This window comes from Artibeus jamaicensis, unplaced genomic scaffold (genome assembly GCF_021234435.1).
Source record: "Artibeus jamaicensis isolate MK-2021 breed Jamaican fruit bat unplaced genomic scaffold, CSHL_Jam_final contig_241, whole genome shotgun sequence".
In the NCBI taxonomy this organism is placed as follows: domain Eukaryota; kingdom Metazoa; phylum Chordata; class Mammalia; order Chiroptera; family Phyllostomidae; genus Artibeus; species Artibeus jamaicensis.
In genome coordinates this window covers 241,680-265,251 of record NW_026521509.1, presented here as the reverse complement: position 1 = coordinate 265,251, position 23,572 = coordinate 241,680, and the positions used below count along the sequence as shown (strand labels likewise).

General features: G+C 40.5%; 1 protein-coding gene across 1 annotated transcript; it reads right to left on the bottom strand.

Moving 5' to 3' along the window:
* Positions 1–21,154: 21,154 nt before the first annotated feature.
* On the bottom strand, positions 21,155–21,514 carry LOC119035972 (ubiquitin-conjugating enzyme E2 D3-like). The gene has a single exon (XM_037127509.2). The coding sequence runs from the start codon at positions 21,512–21,514 to the stop codon at positions 21,155–21,157; it is 360 nt and encodes a 119-aa protein (XP_036983404.2).
* Between the last annotated feature and the right edge of the window lie 2,058 nt (positions 21,515–23,572).

The window sequence follows — 23,572 nt, the reverse complement described above, 5'->3', positions numbered from 1 at the left end:
AGCTAACGATATTGAGCATCTCTTCATGTGTCTCTGAATGTTCTGTATGTCCTCCTTGGAGAAGTGTTTGTTCAAGTCCTTTTCCCATTTTCTAATTGGGTTGGGTGTCTCCTTAGAGTGGAGCCATGTAAGTTCTTTGTATATTTTGGAGATTAAACCTTTGTCTGAGGTATCATTGGCAAATATGATTTCCCATGCAGTTGGTTGTCTTGCTAATTTAATGCTGTTTCCTTTAGCCATGCAGAAGCTTTATATTTTGATGAGATCCCATTTGTTTATTCTTTCCTTTACATTCCTTACTCTAGGGGACATATCAGTAAAGAAGTTGCTGCGTGAAATATCTGAGATTTTCTTGCCAATGTTCTCCTCTAGGACTTTAATGGTGTTATGACTTACATTTAAGTCTTTTATCCACCTTGAATTTAATTTGGTGTATGGTGTAAATCTGTGGTCAAGTTTCATTTTTTTGAATATAGCTGTCCAGTTCTCCCAACACCATTTGTTGAAGAGGCTATCTTTACTCCATTTTATGTTACTGCCCCCTTTGTCGAATATTAATTGACTGTAGAGAGTTTGGTTGATTTCTGGCCTCTCTGTTCTGTTCCATTGGTCTATGTGCCTGTTTTTCTGCCAGTACAAGGCTGTTTTGATTACAGTGGCCTTGTAGTACACTTTGATATCAGGTATTGTGATCCCCCCTACTTTGCTCTTCTTTCTCAAAAGAGCAGCTGCTATTCGGGCTCGTTTATGGTTCCATATAAATTTTCGAAGTGTTTGTTTTATGTCTGTGAAATATGCCATTGGTACTTTAATAGGTATTGCATTGAATCTGTATATTGCTTTGGGTACTATGGACATTTTGGTGATGTTAATTCTTCCAATCCATGAACAAGGTATATGTTTCCATTTGTTTGTGTCTTCCTTGATTTCCTTCTTCAGGGCTGTGTAGTCTTCTGCATACAGGTTTTTTACCTCCTTACTTAGGTTTATTCACAGATATTTTCTTTTTCTTTTTGCTATATCAAATGGGATTTTTCTCTTTATTTCTGCTTCTGCTGATTCACTGTTGGTATACAAAAATGCCTTTGATTTCTGGATATTGACTTTGTAACCACCTGTTTTGCCAAACTCATTATTAGTTTGAGCAGTTTTTGGGTAGAGTCTATAGGATTTTCCATGTACACTATCATGTCATCTGCAAACAGTGACAGTTTTGTTTCCTCCTTTCCTATTTGGATGCCCTTTATTTCCTTTTCTTGCCTGATCGCTGTGGCTAAAACTTCTAATACTATATTGAATAGAAGTGGTGAAAGTAGACAACCTTGTCTTGCTCCTGATCTTAGTGGAAAAACTTTTAGTTTCTTCCCATTGAGTATGATATTGGCTGTAGGTCTCTCATATATGGCCTTTATTATTTTGAGAAATGCTCCCTGTATTCCCACTTTGCTGAGTGTTTTTATCATAAATGGGTGTTGTACCTTATCGAAAGCTTTTTCCGCATCTATTGATATGATCATGTGATTTTTGTCTTTGCTTTTGTTTATGTGATGTATTACATTTACTGATTTGAGAATATTGAACCATCCTTGCATCCCTGGGATGAATCCTACTTGATCATGGTGTAAGATCTTTTTGATGTATAGTTGGGATGTGATTTGCCAATATTTTGTTGAGGATTTTAGCATCTATGTTCATCAGCGATATTGGCCTGAAGTTTTCTTTCTTTGTTGTGTCTCTATCTGGTTTTGGAATTAAGATGATGCTGGCTTCATAAAAAGAATTTGGGAGTTTTCCATCCTTCTGGATTTTTTGAAGTAGTCTGTGGAGAATAGGGGATAGCTCTTCCTTAAATGCTTTGTAGAATTCTCCTGTGAAACCATCTGGTCCAGGGCTTTTGTGTGATGGGATTTTTTTGATTACTGCTTCAATATCTTTTGCTGTTATTGGTGTATTTAGATTTTCTGCTTCTTTTTCACTCAGTTTTGGAAGATTGTATTTTTCTAGAAATGTGTCCATTTCCCCTAGGTTTTCAAATTTCTTGGCATACAGTTCTTCATAGTAATTTTTTACAATCTCTTCTATTTCTGTGGTATCAGTTGTAATCTCTCCTCTTTCATTTCTGATTGTGTTTATTTGTGTCCTCTCTCTTCTTTTCTTGATGAGCCTACTTAAAGCCTTGTCTATTTTGTTTATCTTCTCAAAGAACCAACTCCTGGATACATTGATCCTTAAAATTGTGCTTTTAGTTTCTATGTCATTTAGTTCTGCCCTAATCTTGGTTATTTCCTTTCTTCTGCTTGCTCTGGGCTGTCTTTCTTGTTGTTCCTCGAGTTCTTGCAGGTGTAGGGTTAGGTTGTTTGTTTGAAATGTTTCTATCTTCTTTAGGTAGGCCTGTATTGCTATAAACTTCCCTCTCAGGACTACCTTCACTGTGTCCCATAAGTTTGGGTTGTTGTGAGATCATTTTAATTTGTTTCCAGAAATGTTTTGATTTCTTCCCTAATTTCATTCTTGACCCATTCATTGTTTAATAGCATACCATTCAGTCTCCATGTTTTTGGGTGCTTTGGGTTTTTTTCTTTGGGGTCGGTTTCTAATTTCAGTCCCTTGTGCTCAGAGAAGATGCTTGGTATGATTTCAATTTTGTTGAATTTTTTGAGGCTCGTTTTGTGTCCTATCATGTGGTCTATCTTTGAAAATGTTCCATGTGCATTTGAAAAGAATGTGTATTTAGCTTCTTTGGGATGAAGGGCTCTATATATATATATATCAGTTAAGTCCATTTCATCTGGGGTGTTGTTTAATGCCGCAATGTCTTTGTTGATATTTTGTTTGGAAGATCTGTCCATTTTTGATAGTGGGATGTTAAAATCTCCCACTATAATTGTGTTGCTGTCTATATCGTTCTTGAATTCCTCTAAGATTTTCCTTATATATTTTGGTACTCCTGTGTTGGGTGCTAATATATTTATGATGTTAATGTCTTCTTGGTGGATTCTTCCCTTGAGGATTATGAAGTGACCTTCTGGGTTCCTCTTTAAGGCTCTTTTTTTGAAGTCAGTTTTGTCTGATATGAGAATTGCTACCCCAGGTTTTCTTTCTTGTCCATTTGCTTGCAAAATTTGTTTTCAGCCTTTCACTTCTAGTCTGTGATGGTGTTTTGTCCTGAGGTGGGTCTCTTGTAGGCAGCATATGTGTGGGTCATACTTTCTTATCCATTCAGCTATTCTGTGTCTTTTGATTGGAGCATTTAATACATTTACATTTAAAGTTATTATTGATAGGTACTCATTCATTGCCATTTTTGTACCTGTGTTCCTCTCTGTCTGTCTCTTTTCCGTCCTTTCCTTAAAGCAGACATTTTAGTATTTCTTGCACAGCTGGCTTGGTGGCAGCAAATTCTTTTAGACTTCTTTTGTCTTGGAAGCTCTTTATTTGGCCATCTATCTTTTTTTTTTTTTGGGTTGCAGAGCTCATTTATTTTACTTTTTTTTAATTTTTATTTAGTTATTTTTCAAGTACAGTTTTTTTGTCTATTTTTCCCATCTCAGCCTCCCCCGCCCCTTGCTCCCCACCTCTCTCCCATTTCCACCCCCCTTAGTTCTCGTCCCTGTGCCCTTCCTATTTGTTCCTCCAAATCCCTCCCGCATATTTGGCCATCTATCTTGATTGAGAGCCTTGCTGGGTAAAGTAGCCTTGGTTGTACGCCTCTGGTTCTCATTACTTGGAATATTTCTTGCCATTCTCCTCTTGCTTGAAGTGTTTCCATTGAGAAGTCAGTGGCTAACCTTATTGGGACTCCCTTGTACGTTATTTATTTTTTATCCCTTGCTGCCTTTAAGATTCTCTCTTTGTCTTGGAATTTTGCCATTTTAATGATGATGTGTCTTGAAGTGGGCCTCTTTGGGTTCCTCTTGAATGGGACTCTGTGTGATTCCTGGATTTGTGTGACTTTTTCTTTTATCAAAATAGGGAAATTTTCTCTCATTACTCTTTCAAATATGTTTTCTATCCCTTGTTCTTCTTCTTCTCCTTCTGGTATTCCTATTATTCGGATTTTTTTACGTTTCATATTATCTTGCATTTCTCTTAATCTCTCTTCATTCTTTCTGAGCCTCTTTTCCCTTTCCTGTTCTTTCTGTGAGATGCTTTCTACTTTGTCCTCCGACTCACTAATCTGATCTTCAGTCACATTGACTCTACTTTTCATATTTTCTACTGTGTTCTTCAGTTCATAAATTGTATTCTTCATTTCTTTCCTCTTGTCCCTTGCTAATAGTTTCTATTTCCTTTTTCATGTTGATATAGTTTGCAGCAATATCATTGTAGCTCCCCTGTAGTTTCTGGTAGCTGATTGTGAGCTCTTTGAACTTCCTGATAACCAGTGCTTTGAATTCAGTATCTGATAGTTGACTTGCCTCTATTTCATCTAACAGTCTTTCTGAGGATTCCTCCTTTCCTTTCATTTGGGGATTGTTTCTTTGTCTTCCCATTGTTTGTGAGACTCTTCTTGTTAGCCTCAGCTTCTTAGATTAATCTGTTTTGACACCCTGGGATTTATGGTATGAACTTTTGTGGTGGAATGCCTGTGAATTTCAGTGGTGTAGCCTCTTTTGGTTATCCTGTTGTTCTCTGCTTCCATCTACTCAAATTTGCAGCAACTTTTGGCTTCCCTCCTACAACAATGTGCTATTTGTCTCTCTGACGCTACTATTGGGAGGCCTCTTCTATGGGTCCAACTCTGGTCTTTTCATATTTTCAAGTTGATTGTGACTCTTGTGGGTAAAAGAAAGAAATGACAAGGAAAGAAAGAAAAGGAAGAAAGAAAAAATGGTAGGGGAATGGAAGAAATAACAGTAAGTTTAGAAAGAAAAGAAAAAGAAATAAAACAGAAAATCCGGGAAAAGAGGACAAAAGTATGGAAAGATGAAACAGTAATAAAATTTAAAAGAAATAACAGATTATTTTAAAAAAGCAAAAAGATAAAGAAAAGGAATGGAGAAGGAAGAAAGGTAAAAAAAGAAAGAATAAAAATAAAATAAAGTAAAAAAAGAAAAACCAAAAAACAAAAAATGCACAAACAAAAATAATCTCTCAAAAACAACATCGGAAAAGGAAATGTCACTAGTTGCCTTCAAACTAGCCAAACCGGTTGTTCTGGTTGCAGTTGGCTGAGGGTCGATTGTTGTGATTTTTTCAGTCAGCCCCTCTCAGGATCCAGACACTTGGCGCCTCTCCCCAGCTCCCTACAAGGGGGAACTAGGACTTCCTCACAGCGCTCCCCTCCCAGGGGTTACCGCCATAGGCTGTTTTGCTGTGTTTGCAGGCACCTGCACCGGCTTAGTTGCCTAGTTCCCTCGGGATTGAGCACAGACCTGCCCCCGTTCAGTTGGGAAGCCCCAGGCCCTCTCTCCAATCCTGGGCTCGCTGCCAAGCTGGGTTTGAAGCAGACCAGGCTGTCGTGTCTACTGGATTCAGAGCCCCAGGCTGCACCTCTGAGTTCTCTGGGGCTGGCAACCACAGAGTACTTGGTTGGGGCCCTTTGTCCTCCGCACCCTCTCCGCAAACGCTATCAAAAAAGTTTCTCCTGGCACCCCACCTTGCTTGGCCAGAAAGGGAGGGGGTTGAGGGTCTCAGCTCTTTTCCCAGGACCCCTCAGTGCCCGGGGCTTCCAGATAGTCTGAGGAGGGTGGACTGGAAGCTGGGAGCCGATCTGAGGACTGGGCGCCAACCTAGAAACTCTGTGTGCACGTCATGGCACACTGCGTGGTATGTATCCCTTCTGCTCCTGTGTTTGTCTGGGTCCCCTGGCCAACCTCTGCCAAAAAAAACCTAGGGATGGAGCAGCACCACGCCGGATGCTGGACCCAGAACTGTGTGCAGGCTGAAATCTCCTCTGTTCCCCTCTGGTTGGGTCTCTTGGCAGGTCTGGGCCCAAAAATCTTAGGGAGGGAGCTTTTCAGGTGCTGAACTTTGGCCTAGGCGCCCTCAGGCACTCTCCCAGATACATTGAGTGTGGAGCAACTAGTTCTCCAAATTACTGGCAGGCTGAAATTCCTTCCACACCTCTTTGCTTGGGCCACTTGGCCTGCCTGGAGGAAAAATCCCAGGGAGGGAGCCGTCCGGGCGCTGAACGCTGTCCCAGGCGCCATTAGGCACTCTCCCAGACACAGTTCCCTCCAGGCGCTGGACCTCCGAACTATGCACAGACTGAAATCACCTCTGCTCCCCTCTGGTTGGGCCACTTGGCAGGCCCCCCCGTCCAAAAATCCTAGGGAGGGAGCCGTCTGGGCACTGAAGACTGTCTCGTGTGCCGTTGGGCTCTGGCCACTGGGCGCTGGTTCCCCTACCCTGCACCGGCTGTATCTCCCTGCTCCATCCCAGAGACCATGTACCACTGCTGTCTCCCTACTATCTGGTTCCTCCCTGACCGATGAGGTTTCTGGTCTCTTATTTTCATATACGCTTGGCAAATGCTGGCTTGCTAGTTTCACCTCCTCCGATCAGACGGGTTTCTCTCTCTTTTGTACTAGGAACTGATATCTGCTCTGTCCTAGTCTACCGCCATCTTGCAAAACCCTCTCTTGCTGCTTTTAAGATTCTCCTCTTATCTTTCATTTTTTTTGTAATTCTTTTTTTTAAATTGATGTTATTTAGTTATTTTTCAAGTACAGTTTTTTGTCTATTTCTACCATCTCAGCCTCCCCTGCCCCTTGCTCCCCACCTCCCTCACATTTGCACCCCCCTTAGTTCTTCTCCCTGTGTCCTTCCTATTTGTTCCTTCAAATCCCTCCCCCGTTTTTCCCCTTAACTTCCCTTCCTTCTCCCCTCTAGTCACTGTCCCCTTATTCTCTATTTCAGTGTCTTTGTTGGTATTTTTTCTGCTTGCTTGTTTGTTTTGTTGTTTAGCTACCTGTTAAAGGTGAGATCATATGGTATTTGTCTTTCAGCACCTGGCCTATGTCACTCAGCATAATGCTTTCCAGTTCCATCCATGTTGTTGCAAAGGGTAGTAGCTCCTTCTTTCCCTCTGCTTCATAGAATTCCATTGTGTATATGTACCACAATTTTTGATCCATTCATTTACTTATGGGAACCTAGGTTGCTTCCAACTCTTGGCTATTGTAAATTGTGCTGCTATAAGCATTGTGGTGCATAGGTTCTTTAATACTGATGTTTAAGGATTCTTAGGATATAATCCCAGCAGTGGAATTGCTGGGTCAAAAGGCAGGTCGATTTTTATTTTTCTGAGAAAATTCCATACTGTTTTCCATAATGGTTGTACCAGTCTGCAATCCCACCAACAGTGAACTAAGGACCCCTTTCCCCACACCCTCTCCAACATTTGTTGTTTGTTGCTTTGTTTATGATAGCCATCCTGACTGGTGTAAAGTGGTATCTCATTGTGGTTTTAATTTGCATCTCTCTGATAGCTAACAATATTGAGCATCTCTTCATGTGTCTCTGAATGTTCTGTATGTCCTCCTTGGAGAAGTGTTTGTTCAAGTCCTTTTCCCATTTTCTAATTGGGTTGGGTGTCTCCTTAGAGTGGAGCCATGTAAGTTCTTTGTATATTTTGGAGATTAAACCTTTGTCTGAGGTATCATTGGCAAATATGATTTCCCATGCAGTTGGTTGTCTTGCTAATTTAATGCTGTTTCCTTTAGCCATGCAGAAGCTTTATATTTTGATGAGATCCCATTTGTTTATTCTTTCCTTTACATTCCTTACTCTAGGGGACATATCAGTAAAGAAGTTGCTGCGTGAAATATCTGAGATTTTCTTGCCAATGTTCTCCTCTAGGACTTTAATGGTGTTATGACTTACATTTAAGTCTTTTATCCACCTTGAATTTAATTTGGTGTATGGTGTAAATCTGTGGTCAAGTTTCATTTTTTTGAATATAGCTGTCCAGTTCTCCCAACACCATTTGTTGAAGAGGCTATCTTTACTCCATTTTATGTTACTGCCCCCTTTGTCGAATATTAATTGACTGTAGATTGTTAGGTTGATTTCTGGGCTCTCTGTTCTGTTCCATTGGTCTATGTGCCTGTTTTTCTGCCAGTACCAGGCTGTTTTGATTACAGTGGCCTTGTAATACAGTTTGATATCAGGTATTGTGTTCCCTCCTACTTTGTTCTTCTTTCTCAAAAGTGCAGCTGCTATTCGGGCTCGTTTATGGTTCCATATAAATTTTCGAAGTGTTTGTTTTATGTCTGTGAAATATGCCATTGGTACTTTAATAAGTATTGCATTGAATCTGTATATTGCTTTGGGTAGTATGGACATTTTGATAATGTTAATTCTTCCAATCCATGAACAAGGTATATGTTTCCATTTGTTTGTGTCTTCCTTGATTTCCTTCTTCAGGGCTGTGTAGTTTTCTGCATACAGATTTTTAACCTCCTTAGTTAGGTTTATTCCCAGATATTTTATTTTTCTTTTTGCTATATCGAATGGGATTTTTTCCTTTATTCCTACTTCTCCTGATTCACTGTTGGTATACAAAAATACCTTTGATTTCTGGATATTGACTTTGTAACCAGCTGTTTTGCCAAATTCGTTAATTAGTTGGAGCACTTTTTGGGTAGAGTCTATAGGATTTTCCATGTATACTATCATGTCATCTGCAAACAGTGACAGGTTTGTTTCCTCATTTCCTATTTTCATACCTTTTATTTCCTTTTCTTGCCTGATTGCTGTGGCTAAAACTTCCAATACTATATTGAATAGAATTTGTGAAAGTGGACATCCTTGTCTTGTTCCTGATCTTATTGGAAAAGCTTTTAGTTTTTTTCCCATTGAGTATGTTTTTGGCTATAAGTCTCTCATATATGGCCTTTATTATTTTGAGAAATGCTGCCTGTAATCCAACTTTGCTGAGTGTTTTTATCATAAATGGGTGTTATACCTTATCGAAAGCTTTTTCTGCATCTATTGATATGATCATGTGGTTTTTATCTTTGCTTTTGTTTATGTGACCTATCACATTTACTGATTTACGAATATGGAACCAACCTTGCATCCCTGGGATGAAACCCACTTGGTCATGGTGTACGATCTTTTTGATATATTGTTGGATGCGATTTGCCAATATTTTGTTGAGAGGATTTTAGCATCTATGTTCATCAGCGATATTGGCCTGAAGTTTTCTTTGTTGTGTCTCTATCTTGTTTTGGAATTAGGATGATGCTGGCTTCATAAAAAGAATTTGGGAGTTTTCCATCCTTCTGGATTTTTTGGAATAGTCTGTGAGGAATAGGGGTTAGCTTTTCCTTAAATGCTTTGTAGAATTCTCCTGTGAAACCATCTGGTCCAGGGCTATTGTGTGATGGGAGTTTTTTGATTGCTGCTTCAATTTCTTTTGCTGTTATTGGTGTATTTAGATTTTCTGCTTCTTTTTCACTCAGTTTTGGAAGATTGTATTTTTCTAGAAATGTGTCCATTTCCCCTAGGTTTTCAAATTTCTTGGCATACAGTTCTTCATAGTAATTTCTTACAATCCCTTCTATTTCTGTGGTATCAATTGTAATCTCTCCTCTTTCATTTCTGATTGTGTTTATTTGTGTCCTCTCTCTTCTTTCCTTGATGAGCCTACTTAAAGGCTTGTCTATTTTGTTTATCTTCTCAAAGAACCAACTCCTGGATTCATTGATCCTTAGAATTGTGCTTTTAGTTTCTATGCCATTTAATTCTGCTCTAATCTTGGTTACTTCCTTCCTTCTGCTTGCTCTGGGCTGTCTTTGTTGTTGTTCCTCAAGTTCTTGCAGGCGTAGAGGTAGGTTGTTTGTTTGAAATGTTTCTAACTTCATTAGGTAGGCCTGAATTGCTATAAACTTCTCTCTCAATGCTGCCTTGGCTGGGTCCCATAAGTTTTGGGTTCTTGTGAGTTCCTTTTCATTTGTTTCCAGAAACATTTTGATTTCTTCCCTAATTTCATTCTTGACCCATTCGTTGTTTAATAGCATACCATTTAGTGTCCATGATTTTGTGTGCTTTGGGTTTTTTCCTTTGGGGTTAGTTTCCCATTTCAGTCCCTTGTGGTCAGAGAAGGGGCTTGGTATGATTTCAATTTTCTTGAATTTTTTGAGGCACATTTTGTGTCCTATCATGTGGTCTATCTTTGAAAATGTTCCATGTGCATTTGAAAAGACTGTGTATTTAGCTTCTTTGGGGTGAAGAGCTCTGTATATATCAGTTAGGTCCATTTCATCAAGGGTGTTGTTTAATGCCGCAATGTCTTTGTTGATATTTTGTTTGGAAGATCTGTCCATTTTTGATAGTGGGGTGTTAAAATCCCCCACTATAATTGTGTTGCTGTCTATATCTTTCTTGAAGTCCTCTAAGATTTTCTTGATATATTTGGTTGCCCCTATGTTTGGTGCATATATGTTTACAATGTTAATGTCTTCTTGGTGGATTCTTCCTTTGAGTATAATGAAGTGACCTTCTGGGTCTCTCTTTTTGGCCCTTTTTTTGAAGTCTATTTTGTCTGATATGAGAATTGCTACCCCAGCTTTTTTTTCTTGTCCATTTGCTTGGAAAACTTGTTTTCAGCCTTTCACTTTTAGTCTGTGATGGTGTTTTGTCCTGAGGTGGGTCTCTTGTAGGCAGCATATGTGTGGGTCATGCTTTCTTATCCATTGAGCTATTCCGTGTCTTTTTTTTAAATTTTTTTATTCATTATGCTGTTACAGTTGTTCTATTCCCCCTTTATTCCCCTCCACCCTACCCCTCATCCCCACCATTACCCCCCCTTTAGTTTATGACCATGCGTCTCAAGTCCTTTAGATTCTATATTTCCCATGCTATTCTTGCCCCCCCTTCTATTTTCTATCTACTGTCTATGCTACTTATTTTTTGTACCTTCTCCCCCCTTCTCCTCCTCCCCCTCCCCCTGTTGCTAACCCTCTTTGAGATCTTCATTTCTATGTTTCCACTCCTGATCTAGCTGTCCTTTTAGTTTGCTTTTGTTTTAGGTGTGGTTGTTAATAACTGTGAGTTTGTTGTCCTTTCACTGTTCATGCTTCTTTAACTTCTTTTTCTTAGATAAGTCCCTTTAACATTTCATATAATAAGGGCTTGGTGATGATGAACTCCTTGAATTTGATCTTATCTGAGAAGCACTTTATCTGTCCTTCTATTCTAAATGAAAGTTTTGCTGGATAGAGCAATCTTGGTTGTAGGTCTTTGTATTTCATGACTTGGAGTACCTCTTTCCAGCCCCTTCTTGCCTGTTAGGTCTCTTTTGAGAAATCCGCTGACAGTCTGATTGGGACTCCTTTATAGGTGACTGTCCCCTTAGCTCTTGCTGCTTCTAGGATTCTCTCCTTCATTTTAATCTTGGCTAATGTAATTAGGATGTGCCTTGGTGTGTTCCTTCTTGGGTCCAACTTCTTTGGGACTCTTTGAGCTTCCTGGATTTCCTGGAAGTCTATTGCCTTTGCCAGATTGGGGAAATTCTCCTTTATTATTTGTTCAAATAAGTTTTCCACTGGTGGCTGTGCCTTTCCCCCTTCTGGTACCCCTATAATTCGGATGTTGGAGCATTTAAAGATGTCCTGGAGGTTCCTAAGACTCTCCTCATTTCTTTGAATTTTTGCTTCTTCACCCTTTTCTGTATGGCCAGTATTTGCTTTCTTCTGGTCCACTCCATTGATGTGAGTCCCAGTTTCCTTTTCATTGCTATTGGTGTCCTGTGCAATTCCATTCATTCAATTAGTTTCGCCTTCATATATTTGTCTAATTTGTCGGTATAATCAACCAAGTCTGTGAGGATCCTGATCACCAGTGTTTTAAACTGCACGTCTGTGAGTTTTGCTATTTCTTCATCGCTTAGATCTATTGGCTCTGGGGCTCTGAGATCCTCCTGTGCCATTCTTGGTTTGTTCGGGCCCTTTACGGCGCCTTGGATTCCCAGGTCGCTGGGTTGTGCCACTGTATGTGGGGGCGTGGACAGAGGAGCAGTGCCTTAGGTGGTTCACCTGGGCCAGGCCACTCAGAGTCACTGGGTTATGATGCCGCATGTGGAGGTGTGGTCAGAGCAGGGAAATGGCGGTGCCCTCCACTGTCGCTTGCCGTGGGGACCTGCTGGCCGGGTCCAACCGCCCACTCCCTCGCCTGTCCACTTGCGCTAGTTAGTCAGTAGCTAACCTTATTGGGTCTTCCCTGTATGTTATTTCTTTTTTCTTCCTTGCTGCCTTTAAGAGTCTCTCTTTGTCTTGGAATTTTGCCATTTTGATGATGATGTGTCTTGAAGTGGGCCTCCTTGGCTTCCTCTTGTTTGGGATTCTGTGTGATTCCTGGATTTGTGTGACTTTTTCTCTTATCAAATTAGGGAAATTTTCTTTCATTACTCATTCAAATACGTGTTCTATCCCGTGTTCTTCTTCTTCTCCTTCTGGTATTCCTATTATTCGGATATTATTACGTTTCATATTGTTTTGCATTTCTCTTAATCCCTCTTCATTCTTTCTGGGCCTCTTTTCATTTTCTTGCTCTTTCTGTGAGATGCTTTCTACCTTGTCCTCCAACTCACTAATCCTATCCTCTGCTTCATCTATCCTACTTTTGAAACTTTCTACTGTGTTCTTCAATTCGGAAATTGTATTCTTCATTTCCTCTTGTCCCTTCCTGATAGTTTCCATTTCCTTTTTCATGTTGATGTAGTTTGCAGAGAGATCATTGTAGTTTCCCTGTAGTTTCTGGTAGTTCACTGTGAGCTCTTTGAACTTCGTAATAACCAGTGCTTTGAATTCACTGTCTGATAGTTGATCAGCCTCTATTTCATCTAACATTCTTTCTGAAGTTTCTGCTTTTTCTTTCATTTGGGGATTGTTTGTTTGTCTTCCCATTGTTTGAGACTCTTCTTGTTAGTTTCTGCTTCTAAAATTGATCTGTTCTGAAACCCTGGTTTTATGGTGTGAACTTCTGTGGTATGATCCTTGTGAAGTTCAGTGGTGCAGACTCCTTGAAGTTTCTTGATGTTCTTCGTCTTCACCTTCTCTCACGCTGGTCCTCGTGCTGGTTCCTGCATTGGTCACCTACCACTGCTGAATGTCCTGGCTCTAGTAGCCACCTCCTCAAGCATCCAGGCCCGTTACTGTGGCAGTAGCACAGGGGCCAAGAATATCCAGGCTCCCGTTGGTGACTCCTCTGCCGCTGCCCAGGACCGTCACAGTGGTTTGGAATGTCCCGGCTCCCGTAGCTGGCTCCTCTGCTGCCCAGGGCCGACACAGGTGTTTGGAGTGTTTTGGCTCTGGTAGCTGGCTCCCCGGCGCCCAGGCCCGTCTCTACGGTGGTGTCACAGGGGCCTCCGGTGTCCCAGCTCCTGCAACTGACTCTTCTGTTGTCCAGGCCGGTAGCTATGGCATCGTCACAGGGGCCGAGAATGTCCCAGCTCTGGTTTCTGACTCCTCTGTCGCCGGGGACCGTCACAGGGGCTTGGAGTTTCCGTCTCCCGTACCTGACTCCCCGGCTCCCAGGCCTGTTGCTCTGGCGGCAGCACAGGGGGCACTTGTGTCCCAGCTCCAGTAGCTGACTCTGCCGCTGTCTGGTGTTTTAGCGTCGGTCACAATCTCTGGTCTTTTAATTTCATAAATGCTGGGTAACCGCTGGTTTATTGTGCTGTTTCTCTATAGATCTGGCAGGATTTTCACCCATGAGTACAGGAGCTAGCACCAGCTCTGTCTTACTCCATTGCCATCTTCCCAGCATCCTCCTCATCTTTGGTAATGTAATTATGATGTTCCTTGGTGTGTGCTTCCTTGGATCCACCTTCTTTGAGACTCTTAGCTTCCTGGACTTCCTGGAAGTCTATTTCCTTTGCCAGATTGGGGAAGTTCTCCAACTTCTAGTCGTTTGTAGTAATTTCTTGTGGTCCTCTGTATTCTGTGGTATCAGTTTTAATTTCTCCTCTTTCATTTCTGATTTTATGTATTTGAGCCCTCTGTTTTTCCTGATAATTCTGGTTAACAGTTTGTCAATTTTGCTTATGTTTTCAAAGAACCAGCTTCTGGATTTGTTGGTCCTTTGAATTGTTCTTTTAATCTGTATATCATTTAATTCTGCTCTGATCTTGGTTATTTCCTTCCTTCTCCTTGCTCTGCGCTGTCTTTGCTGTTGTTCCTCCAGTTCTTGTAGGTGTAGGGTTAGGTTGTTTATTTGAAATGTTTCTATCTTTTTAAGGTAGGCCTGTATGGCTATGAACTCCCTTCTCAGAACTGCCTGTGAGTTAACTTTCACTTATTTCCAAATAATTTTTATTTCTTCCTTGATCTCATTGGTTATCCATTCATTAATTAATAACATGTTATTCAGTCTACATGTATTTGAAAGTTTTTGAGTTTTTTACTTGAGATTGGTTTCTAGTTTCAGTCCATTGTGATCTGAACACATGCTTGATATAATTTCAATTTTCTGGAATTTGTTGAGGCTTGTTTTGTGTTCTACCTTATGGCATATCTCTGAAAATGTTCCATGTGCATCTGAAAAGAATGTGTATTTTGTTTCTTTGGTGTGAAAGTTCTACCTATTCAATTAAGTGCATTTGGTCTAGTGTTGTTCAATGCCACAATATCCTTGCTAACTCTTTGTGTGAAAGATCTACCCATCATTGACAGTGGTGTGTGAAAATCCCTTATGATGACTGTGTTGCTGTCAATATTTTTCTTGAAGACTTCGAAGACTTTCTTTATATATTTAGATGCTCCTATGTTGGGTCCATATATGTTTACAAGGGATATATCATCCTGCCGATTACTCCCTTGAATATTATAAAGTCACCTTTTTTGTCCCTTTTTATGGCTTATGTTCTGAAATCTATTTTGTCAGATATAAGTATTGCTACCCCAGTTGTTTTGTGTGTCTATTTGCTTGGAATATTTTTTCCCAGCCCTTCACTTCCAGTCTGTATAGGTCTTTTGTTCTGAGGTAGGTCTCTTGTAGGCAGCATATGTGTGAGTCATGATTTCTTATCCATTCAGCTATTCTATGTCTTTTGATTGGTGCATTTAATCCATCTATGTTTTAGGTTATTATTAACAGATCTTTATTCATTGCCATTTTTATGGTACCTGTGTTACAAAGCCCTCTTTACTGTCTCTTCTCCTTTTTGTAGCAGTACCTCTAGCATCTCTTGCAGAACTGGTTTGGTGGAGGTGTGTTCTTTTAGCCTTCTTGTGTCTGAGAAGCTCCTGATTTGGCCTTTCATTTCAATTGAGAACCTCGCTGGGTACAGTGGTCTGGGTTGCAGGCCTTTGCATTTTATTACTTGGAATATTTCTTGCCATTCCCTTCTGGCTTGGAGCGTTTTCATTGAGAAGTCAGCTGCTAGCCTTATCAGGGCTCCCTTGTATGTTACTATCTGTTCTCACTTGCTGCCCTTAAGATTCTCTCTTTGTCTTTAAAATCAGCTATTTTAATCATTGTGTGTCTTGGAGTGGGCCTCCTTTTGTTCCTCTTGATTGGGATCTTCTGTGCTTCCTGAACTTGCATGACTTTTCCCCTCACCAAGTTAGGGAAGTTTTCTGCCATTATTTTTTCAAACAGGTTTGCTATCCTTTGCTCCTTTTCTTCTTCTTCTGATATCCCTATGATGCAAATGTTGCATTTCATGCTATCCTGACACTCCCTTAAACTGCCCTCATTCTTTTGAGTCTTTTTTCACTTTGTTGCTCTGACTGGGTATTACTTTCTGCCTTGTCTTCCAGCTTGCTGATTTTGGTCCTCTGCTTCAACTAACTTGCTTTTAATTCTCTCTAGTGTATTTTTCATTCCAGATATTTAATCATCATTTCGTCCTGGTTTTTATTCATAATCCTTTTTCATGTTTCAGTAGTTCCATCCAACTTCCTTACAGCTCTGTAAATTTCTTTGTAGCTCTCACTGAGTTCCTTGAGCTTCCTTACAACCATTATTTTGAACTCTATCCCTGCTAGATTTCTTGACTCAATTTTGTCTAGCTCTTTTTCTTAATATTCCTCCTTTCCTTTCAATTCAGGCTTATTTCTTTGTCTCCCTATCTTAAGTGACTCTTCTGGGTTGTTCCTGCAACTCAGGTTGCTCTGCTTTACCTGCCTGTCTTTGCAGGTTAAACTTCTGTGATAGGAGTTCTGTGGGACTCAGTGGTGTGTTTTCTTTGATCTCCTAATCTGTATGCTCTAGGGTTGTCCTTTATTTACTTCATCTGGCCTGTATTGTTGTATTTGGGCCTTGACTATTGATGGCTTGTTCATCAGTATGCCATCAGTTGTGTTGTGCTCTCCCCTCAGGATGGCTGACTGAGAGTCACAACCCATGCTGTGTCTTGTATGCTGTTGTACAGGTACTGGATAACAAAGCAGTACTCCCTGGAAAACCAAACCCACACCAGCAAACATGCCCCCTTACCACATCAGCAACATCAACAGCAGTTCAGGACAGATTAATAAATGTGGAAAGAGATTAAGAATATTATAATATAGGAATAATGGAATATGAGACTTAAGGAGAGAAAAATTATTTTAAGGAGGGAATAGAAACAAGGTGAAGACAGGAAGAAAATCAAAGTCAAAATGTAAGTGAAAGAAGGTAGTGGCGTTCTGCAATGGCAGAATGGAATGAAAAAAGGGAAGAGTATAATATGAGGTTTGAAATAAAATTTAAAAAGTGGTGAACCAAAGGCAACAAAATCACAGAAAAACCACAACAGGGTCAATATCAATGATAGCTGAGTAAAGCTTAATTAAAGTGGACAGAGAATAGAATATTATACAAAAGAGAAGAGAGAATATGAGATGTCTACTGTAAGGAAAATGATTTTGAGAGGAGAAATAATGAAAGTAAGGAATAGAATCCAGGCTAAAAAGGGGAAAAATAAAATTCCAAAATCAAATAAGCAAGGGCAGGAGGAAGGCAAAATGGAGTAAAACAGGGGGATAGTTACCTATGAGATGTGAAATTATAAAAGTGAACAAAGGAATACAGTTGAAGAAGAACAGCAACAACTGTAATATCCCTGCCAAAGAAACCACAATTAATAAAGGTGGAAAGAAAATAAGAATATTATAAGGAGGAAAAAAGAATGAGAGTTGACTAAATGAAGGAAGGATCATTTTGAGAAAAGAGAGGCAGGAGAAATAGTAAGAGTAAGGAATAAGAACAAAGTGGAGCATGGGGGAAAATAATATTTACAACAAAAATAAGAAATGGCAGGAAGAAGGCAAAATGGAGTGAAACAAGGGAAGAGAGTATAATGTGAGCTTTGAAATAAAAATAAAATAAAGTAGCATACAAATCTAAATAAAAAGAATAAGAAATAAATGACAAAGAATAGTGAATTACTTGGAATACAAATGACACAAAAGAATTCTCAAAAGGTAGTGTAAAAGAAAAAAATAACTCAAATTCTGAAGAGGAATGAGCTGAAATTCTTCTCAGCAGTGTTTGGTGCTCACCTTCTACTTCTTCTTCTGGATCTGCTTCTGGTTTGTATCAGCTCAAGGTCCCAGGTGGGCCATCCAACTTTGGGCAGCTCTACCTATATCACCTTCACCTGCCTCTACAGGGGGCTTCTATTGAGATCAGGAAGGTGGGACCCCTGAGCCTTCTCTAGGAGGCACTGTTAAGTCTTATGGGAAAATTGTGTGTGTGTGTGTGTGTGTGTGTGTGTGTGTGTGTGTGTCCCCACTATCCCTGCACCACCTGTCTTGTTCTGTTGCAGCTGATTTCCAATCCCGTATAGTTCCTGATGAATTAGCTCTTTGTTTCAAGGGACAGAACAGTCTGTGTTGTGAGAGGGTACACTCTCTCCTGCTTGGTGCAGATGAAAGCTCTGTGTGCGAACTGAGCCTAGGTAGGGCCATGATTCCCCCTTGCTGCACCACTTTCTGATTTCCCTGCCTTTTTGGCCTCAGTGGAATAGGGCCCTAGGAACCCATGTATTTTGTCTTCCTGAGAGAAGTTCAGAATGGGCCCTTCTGGAATTTCTCTTTCTGTCTTTCTCTCATGGATATGCACCCTGTAGGGGGTTCTTGAATCTCCCCTGCTTGCAATCCTACAGGAGGTGGGGGCTGGGTGCAGCAATCCCTTCCCTGAGGTTTGCTCTCCCCTGGGAAAGGCATCTCTGTCTGGATATGTGGACATTGCTTTATAGACTTCTCACATTATTTGATCTTCAGTACAGGACTTAACCCTTGTGAGCTTTATATTCCTTTTGCATAAAATACAAATGTTAATCCCAGCTGACAACCCTGAAAGAGTGTGAAGAACAAATGCCAATGAGATCGTACACGAGAGTGTAATTTTTATTGTTTTATTTTATTTATTTATTTATTTATTTATTTAGTTACTTTTCAAGTACATTTTTTTCCCTTCCCCCCCCCGCCCGGTCTCCCCCCTCCCTCCCATTCCCCCCCCACCCCCAGTCCTCAACTCTGTGTCTTTCATACTTGTTCCTCAAAATCCCTCCCCCTTTTTCCCCTCAAGTTCCCTTCCCTCTCCCCTCTGGTCGCTGCCCACTTGTTCTCTATTTCAGCGTCTTTGTTTTTATTCTGTTTGCTTGTTTGTTTTATTCTTTAGCTTCCTGTCAAAGGTGAGATCATATGGTATTTGTCCTTCAATGCCTGGCCTATTTCACTCAGCATAATGCTTTCCAGTTCCATCCATGTTGTTGCAAAAGGTAGTAGCTCCTTTTTTCTCTCTGCTGCATAAAATTCCATGGTGTATATGTACCACAATTTTTGGATCCATTCATTTACTGATGGGCACCTAGGTTGCTTCCAACTCTTGGCTATTGTAAATTGTGCTGCTATGAACATTGTGGTGCATAGGTTCTTTGAAATTGATGTTTTAGGATTCTTGGGGTATAATCCTAGCAGTATGCTATTAAACAATGAATGGGTCAAGAATGAAATTAGGGAAGAAATCAAAAAGTTTCTGGAAACAAATGAAAATGATCTCACAACAACCCAAAACTTATGGGATACAGCCAAGGCAGTCCTGAGAGGGAAGTTTATAGCAATACAGGCCTACCTTAAGAAAACAGAAACATTTCAAACAAATGAACTTACTCTACGCCTGCAAGAACTCGAGGAACAACAACAAAAACAGCCCAAAGCAAGTAGAAGGAAGGAAATAACTAAGATCAGAGCAGAACTAAATGACATAGAGACTAAAAGTACAATTCTAAAGATCAATGAATCCAGGAGTTGGTTCTTTGAAAAAATAAACAAAATAGACAAGCCTTTAAGTAGGCTCATCAAAAAAAGAAGGGAACGGACACAAATAAACACAATCAGAAATGAAAGAGGAGAGATTACAACTGATACCACAGAAATAGAGAGGATTGTAAGAAATTACTATGAAGAACTGTATGCCAAGAAATTTGAGAACCTAGGGGAAATGGACACATTTCTAGAAAAATATAATTTTTATTGTTTTAAAGATTTAATTTTTTTTTAGGGAAAGGGGAAAGGTGGGAGAAAGAGAGGGACAGAAACATCAACGTGCGGTTGCCTTTTGTGCATCCCACACTGGGGACTTGGCCCACAACCCAGCCATATGCCCCAGAACTGGGAATCGAACCAATGACCCTTTGATTTTCAGGTCGGCATGTAACCCACTGAGCCACACCAGCCAGGGCAAGAATGTGTTTTTCAAATTGTAGAGTACTGTGGTGATGCAAGATGTTAGTATTACTAAACCAATAACCTTTCTGTCATCACTTGGGCACTGTATTTATTGATAACAGGGTGTTTGCCTTTTACATTAACTTGCTTTTAGCCACATTTTAAAAATGAGTGATGGTTAACTTACATTTTCAATAGTCACTTACATTATGTTCTGACCTTTGTGTTTATGTTCATGTGAAATGATTGATGAATTCTGTGTGAATTTTACAACAAATTCTAATCTATTATCTTTATATCCAGTCTATTGTGGATGAATCACAATTATTTCTTTCAAGTATATAAAGTGCATAAGGACTACCAAAAGCCTACCCTACCTATCTTGGAGAGCTTATATTATTGTTTACCCATCCTTTCATCGTGGAGAAATATTTCTGGATATCCAATTTACCTGTGACATATCATGAATCACTATGGGGTTTCTTTAATGAATATATTTATGTATCAGTCTTAAAATATCAATCTCAAAAATTAAATTGCATGCTTCACAGTGATTCCAGTACCCTGGTATGCTCACTGTGACTGGTTATTCAAAATGTTTTCAAATGATAAGGCCCATTTCTAATTAGTACACAACTTTCCATATAGAGCAGAACTGATGAGGTTGATGAAGCAAAAATGAAGGATATGACAATTATAACTTTGACCAAAACTAGGTTACATATTGATCATGCCACACATAACAAACATTCATGAAAATACAAGTTTAAACTAAAGTAGGAATTTGAGGTTTGATCTTCTCATTGTGTTCCTACTTTGAAAATACAATATCCATCAGGTAATTTCCCATTGTAATAATATCCCTTGATCTCACATCTCTGAAAGAATAAATATCATTGTAAAGTGACATGGTAGAAATATTGACAGTGATACTTTAAGATGAAAACTTAAATGTTAAGAAAAGTGGAAGCAGATTGGATGTGTCTACATCATAGCAGTTAAAAATATCAAAAATTATCCATCTTTACAAATAATCACAGCTTCAAGCTGTATAGCTTTAAAAATATGAAGGAATAGAATTGCATTTGAACATAATTTAAAGAGGGAGCACTTTTACTTGATGCTGTGATTAATGATGCTTTGAGCAATAAATTCTCCCATGTAAGCACAAATAAATAAGTAAATAAAAGATGTATGGCCTCAGTCAATTCAGCTTGAAATGATTCCATGCAATAAATTTGAGAGTTTATTATATACAAGGAAGGAGACCCAGTGCCCCTCTCACCTCCTCCAGACACAGTCTGATGTGACAGGTGTCCAACCTCTATGCCGCCCCATGCCCTGACCTTGGCCCACCTCCATGCCTCCCCACCTGCTCCACATATCCTAACATGGCAGGTGTTCACTGTGTGCTCAGAAAGATGGGGAAAGGACACCTCCCAGAAAGCAGTCAAAAGACAGCAGTTCCAACAGGCAGGTGTTTTATTGAGGTGATTGATGGGTTATCATTCACCTCTCACTCACATGGCATACTTCTTGGTCCAAGCTCAGGCCATGGTATCATAGGTGTCCCTGTCCTTTAAGTACATCCTCGCAATGGAGGGAACAAAAGCGTCATTGGGGTTGGGGTCACAGAGCATGGAGCTGATGGACAACAGGAGTTTGGATATGGTCATTATGGGAGACCACTGGGACCTGAAAATATCTTGATAGATGAAGCCTCTCCGGTTGATATTGGGGTGGTAGATTAGGGTGGTGAAATAAATCTGCGGGGGCCTGAAGGGGTAGTTGCGTGGGAATTGTATATTTAGGCAGAATATGCCTCCTTCATAGGGGCTGTCGGTGGGACCCATGATGGTCCCCTTCCATGTGAACATGTCATCGTCCACCGGCCCCACGGAGCACATGGGCGGGGGGTCGTTGGTGATGTCCTTCAGTTCCCTGTGCAGCCTCCTCAGAGCCGTGGACGTGTCCAAGGGAGCGGGTATGGCCCGGATATCCTGGTAGGGACAAAGGGGGAAACCACAGGTCGGGGGTGGCATGGATTAGGATGGGTGTGGCTTAGAGGGGCCAGGGTCAGAGGGGCAGCCACCCCGAGGTCGGTGGGTGGGTAAGACGGCTGGAGCTAGGCTATGGGGTGTAGGGGGTGTGGGGGACTGGGACGGTATAGGGGGAAGAAGACTTGGGGATTCACCTGGACCAGCAGGACCTGAGGGGCTACTGCTCTCCTGTGTACCAGTGGTACTTGGCTCCTCCATCCCTTCCTCCTCCACCTCTTCTTCCTACATCCCTGGCTCCTCCATCCCCGGCTCCTCCATCTCTTCCTCTTCCACTGCTGGGTCTGCCGCTCAAAGCCTGAGCCCCGAGGCTGTGCTGTGGGTAAATCCCACGGCCCTGGGACAGGACCAGCCACTCCTGCCTCTCTCTCTGCCCTCAGCTGTGTGCCTGGGACAGGATGGGATATGTTCTGTGACGTCACAAGGGGGCCCGCTGATGACGTCAGAAAGTCAGTGGGGGCAGGGCCAGGGGAGACAGAGGACCTGAATGAGAGGCAGTCATTATTATAACAATAATTATATATTAATACTATTATAACAACATATTAGAGCTATCTATGAAATACGTACATACATTTTACATACATATATGTAAATATTGAACTTGTACTAAGAAATGGTTCTAGTTCTGTGTAAAGATTAAGGAAGCATGTCAAGAAAGGGAGCCACCTGGTATATTTTACCATGGAAAGAGGAACACAGTGAAAAAACATCACCATCCTTTTTGCCTTTTCTCCTCTTGCTCACATTGCTGATTGGTGTTCTTCTATGCACACTATGTTTGACTTGAAAGTGAGTGACCTAACTCCAGCTCTTATGACATATTTTAGGAGTTTGTGATCACAATCAAGTGCTTGTTTGCTCACACATGACAAATACATAGGTGTTAGAGTTAATGAGAAAAAAAACAAGTTTCAGAGTGTATTGAAGGGCAATGTATTCTGGTTGCTCTCCTCAAGACTCTCAAAATATTTCAATATTTGCTACCATTCTGTGCTGCTAATTGAACTGTGAAGTGACAAGTGCACAGAAGAGTACGTTAGCTCCACGACTAGATATGTTCAAAATGGCCAGAAGCTTATATGCACACCATTAATCTAATCTACTTTTACCCACTGTCAAGCCATGGCTGTATTTCTGCACACACTACGAGTTTCATTGCACTGTTTTGGAAATTTCTTTCAACCAAATATCCACCTATATAATGTGTTGAGAAGGGGTGGGGGACTCAATTACTTTTACTCTTGGTCCCACCACTTATGGGAGTATGAAATTTAGATGCATTTACTTCCTGTAATGATCATCACTAATTTACTGAACACCATGTTCTAGGTTCTATGTTATGTGCTTGTTGAGGCAAAGATAAATATGATATGATCTCTAACTTAAGGGCATTCATGGTCTGATGGAGGAAGAGGAAAATGCATTCATATATACATAGGTCATTAAAATGGCATGTTCTAAATACTGTAAAAGAAACATATTTATGGTTCCCTGGGTATAAGAAGGGCAAGGATTAGAGGTGACTCTTTAGAGGGAGTTCTATCTCAGCTAGGTCAGGAATGACAACTGGGAGTTAGGTGGGATAGGTAAGTAGAATTTAGACAAGGGAAAAAAGGCAGGAATGAATAATGGAAAGACTATAATTTAGGCAGCAGGATAAGCAGGTGTGAAAGGCTTGATGTGACAGAAAACAGGACTATTTCCAGGAATTAAATGCATTTAAGTCTGCTGAAAAATGTGTGGTTTGAAGAATGCCTAAAGCCAAGAAGACAATGTTCAGATTGTGAACAGACTTTCAGATGAATTGAAGAAGTTTTTATTTTATTCCAAATGCTGTAAGGAACATGGAAAGAACTTTAAGCAGAAGATAATGTGAATAATTTCTGTTTTGGGAGAGATCAATTT

Excerpts from the sequence above, each read along its gene's own strand:
- LOC119035972 (XM_037127509.2), bottom strand. The coding sequence starts at position 21,514 with ATGTGCTCCGTGGGGCCGGTGGACGATGACATGTTCACATGGAAGGGG.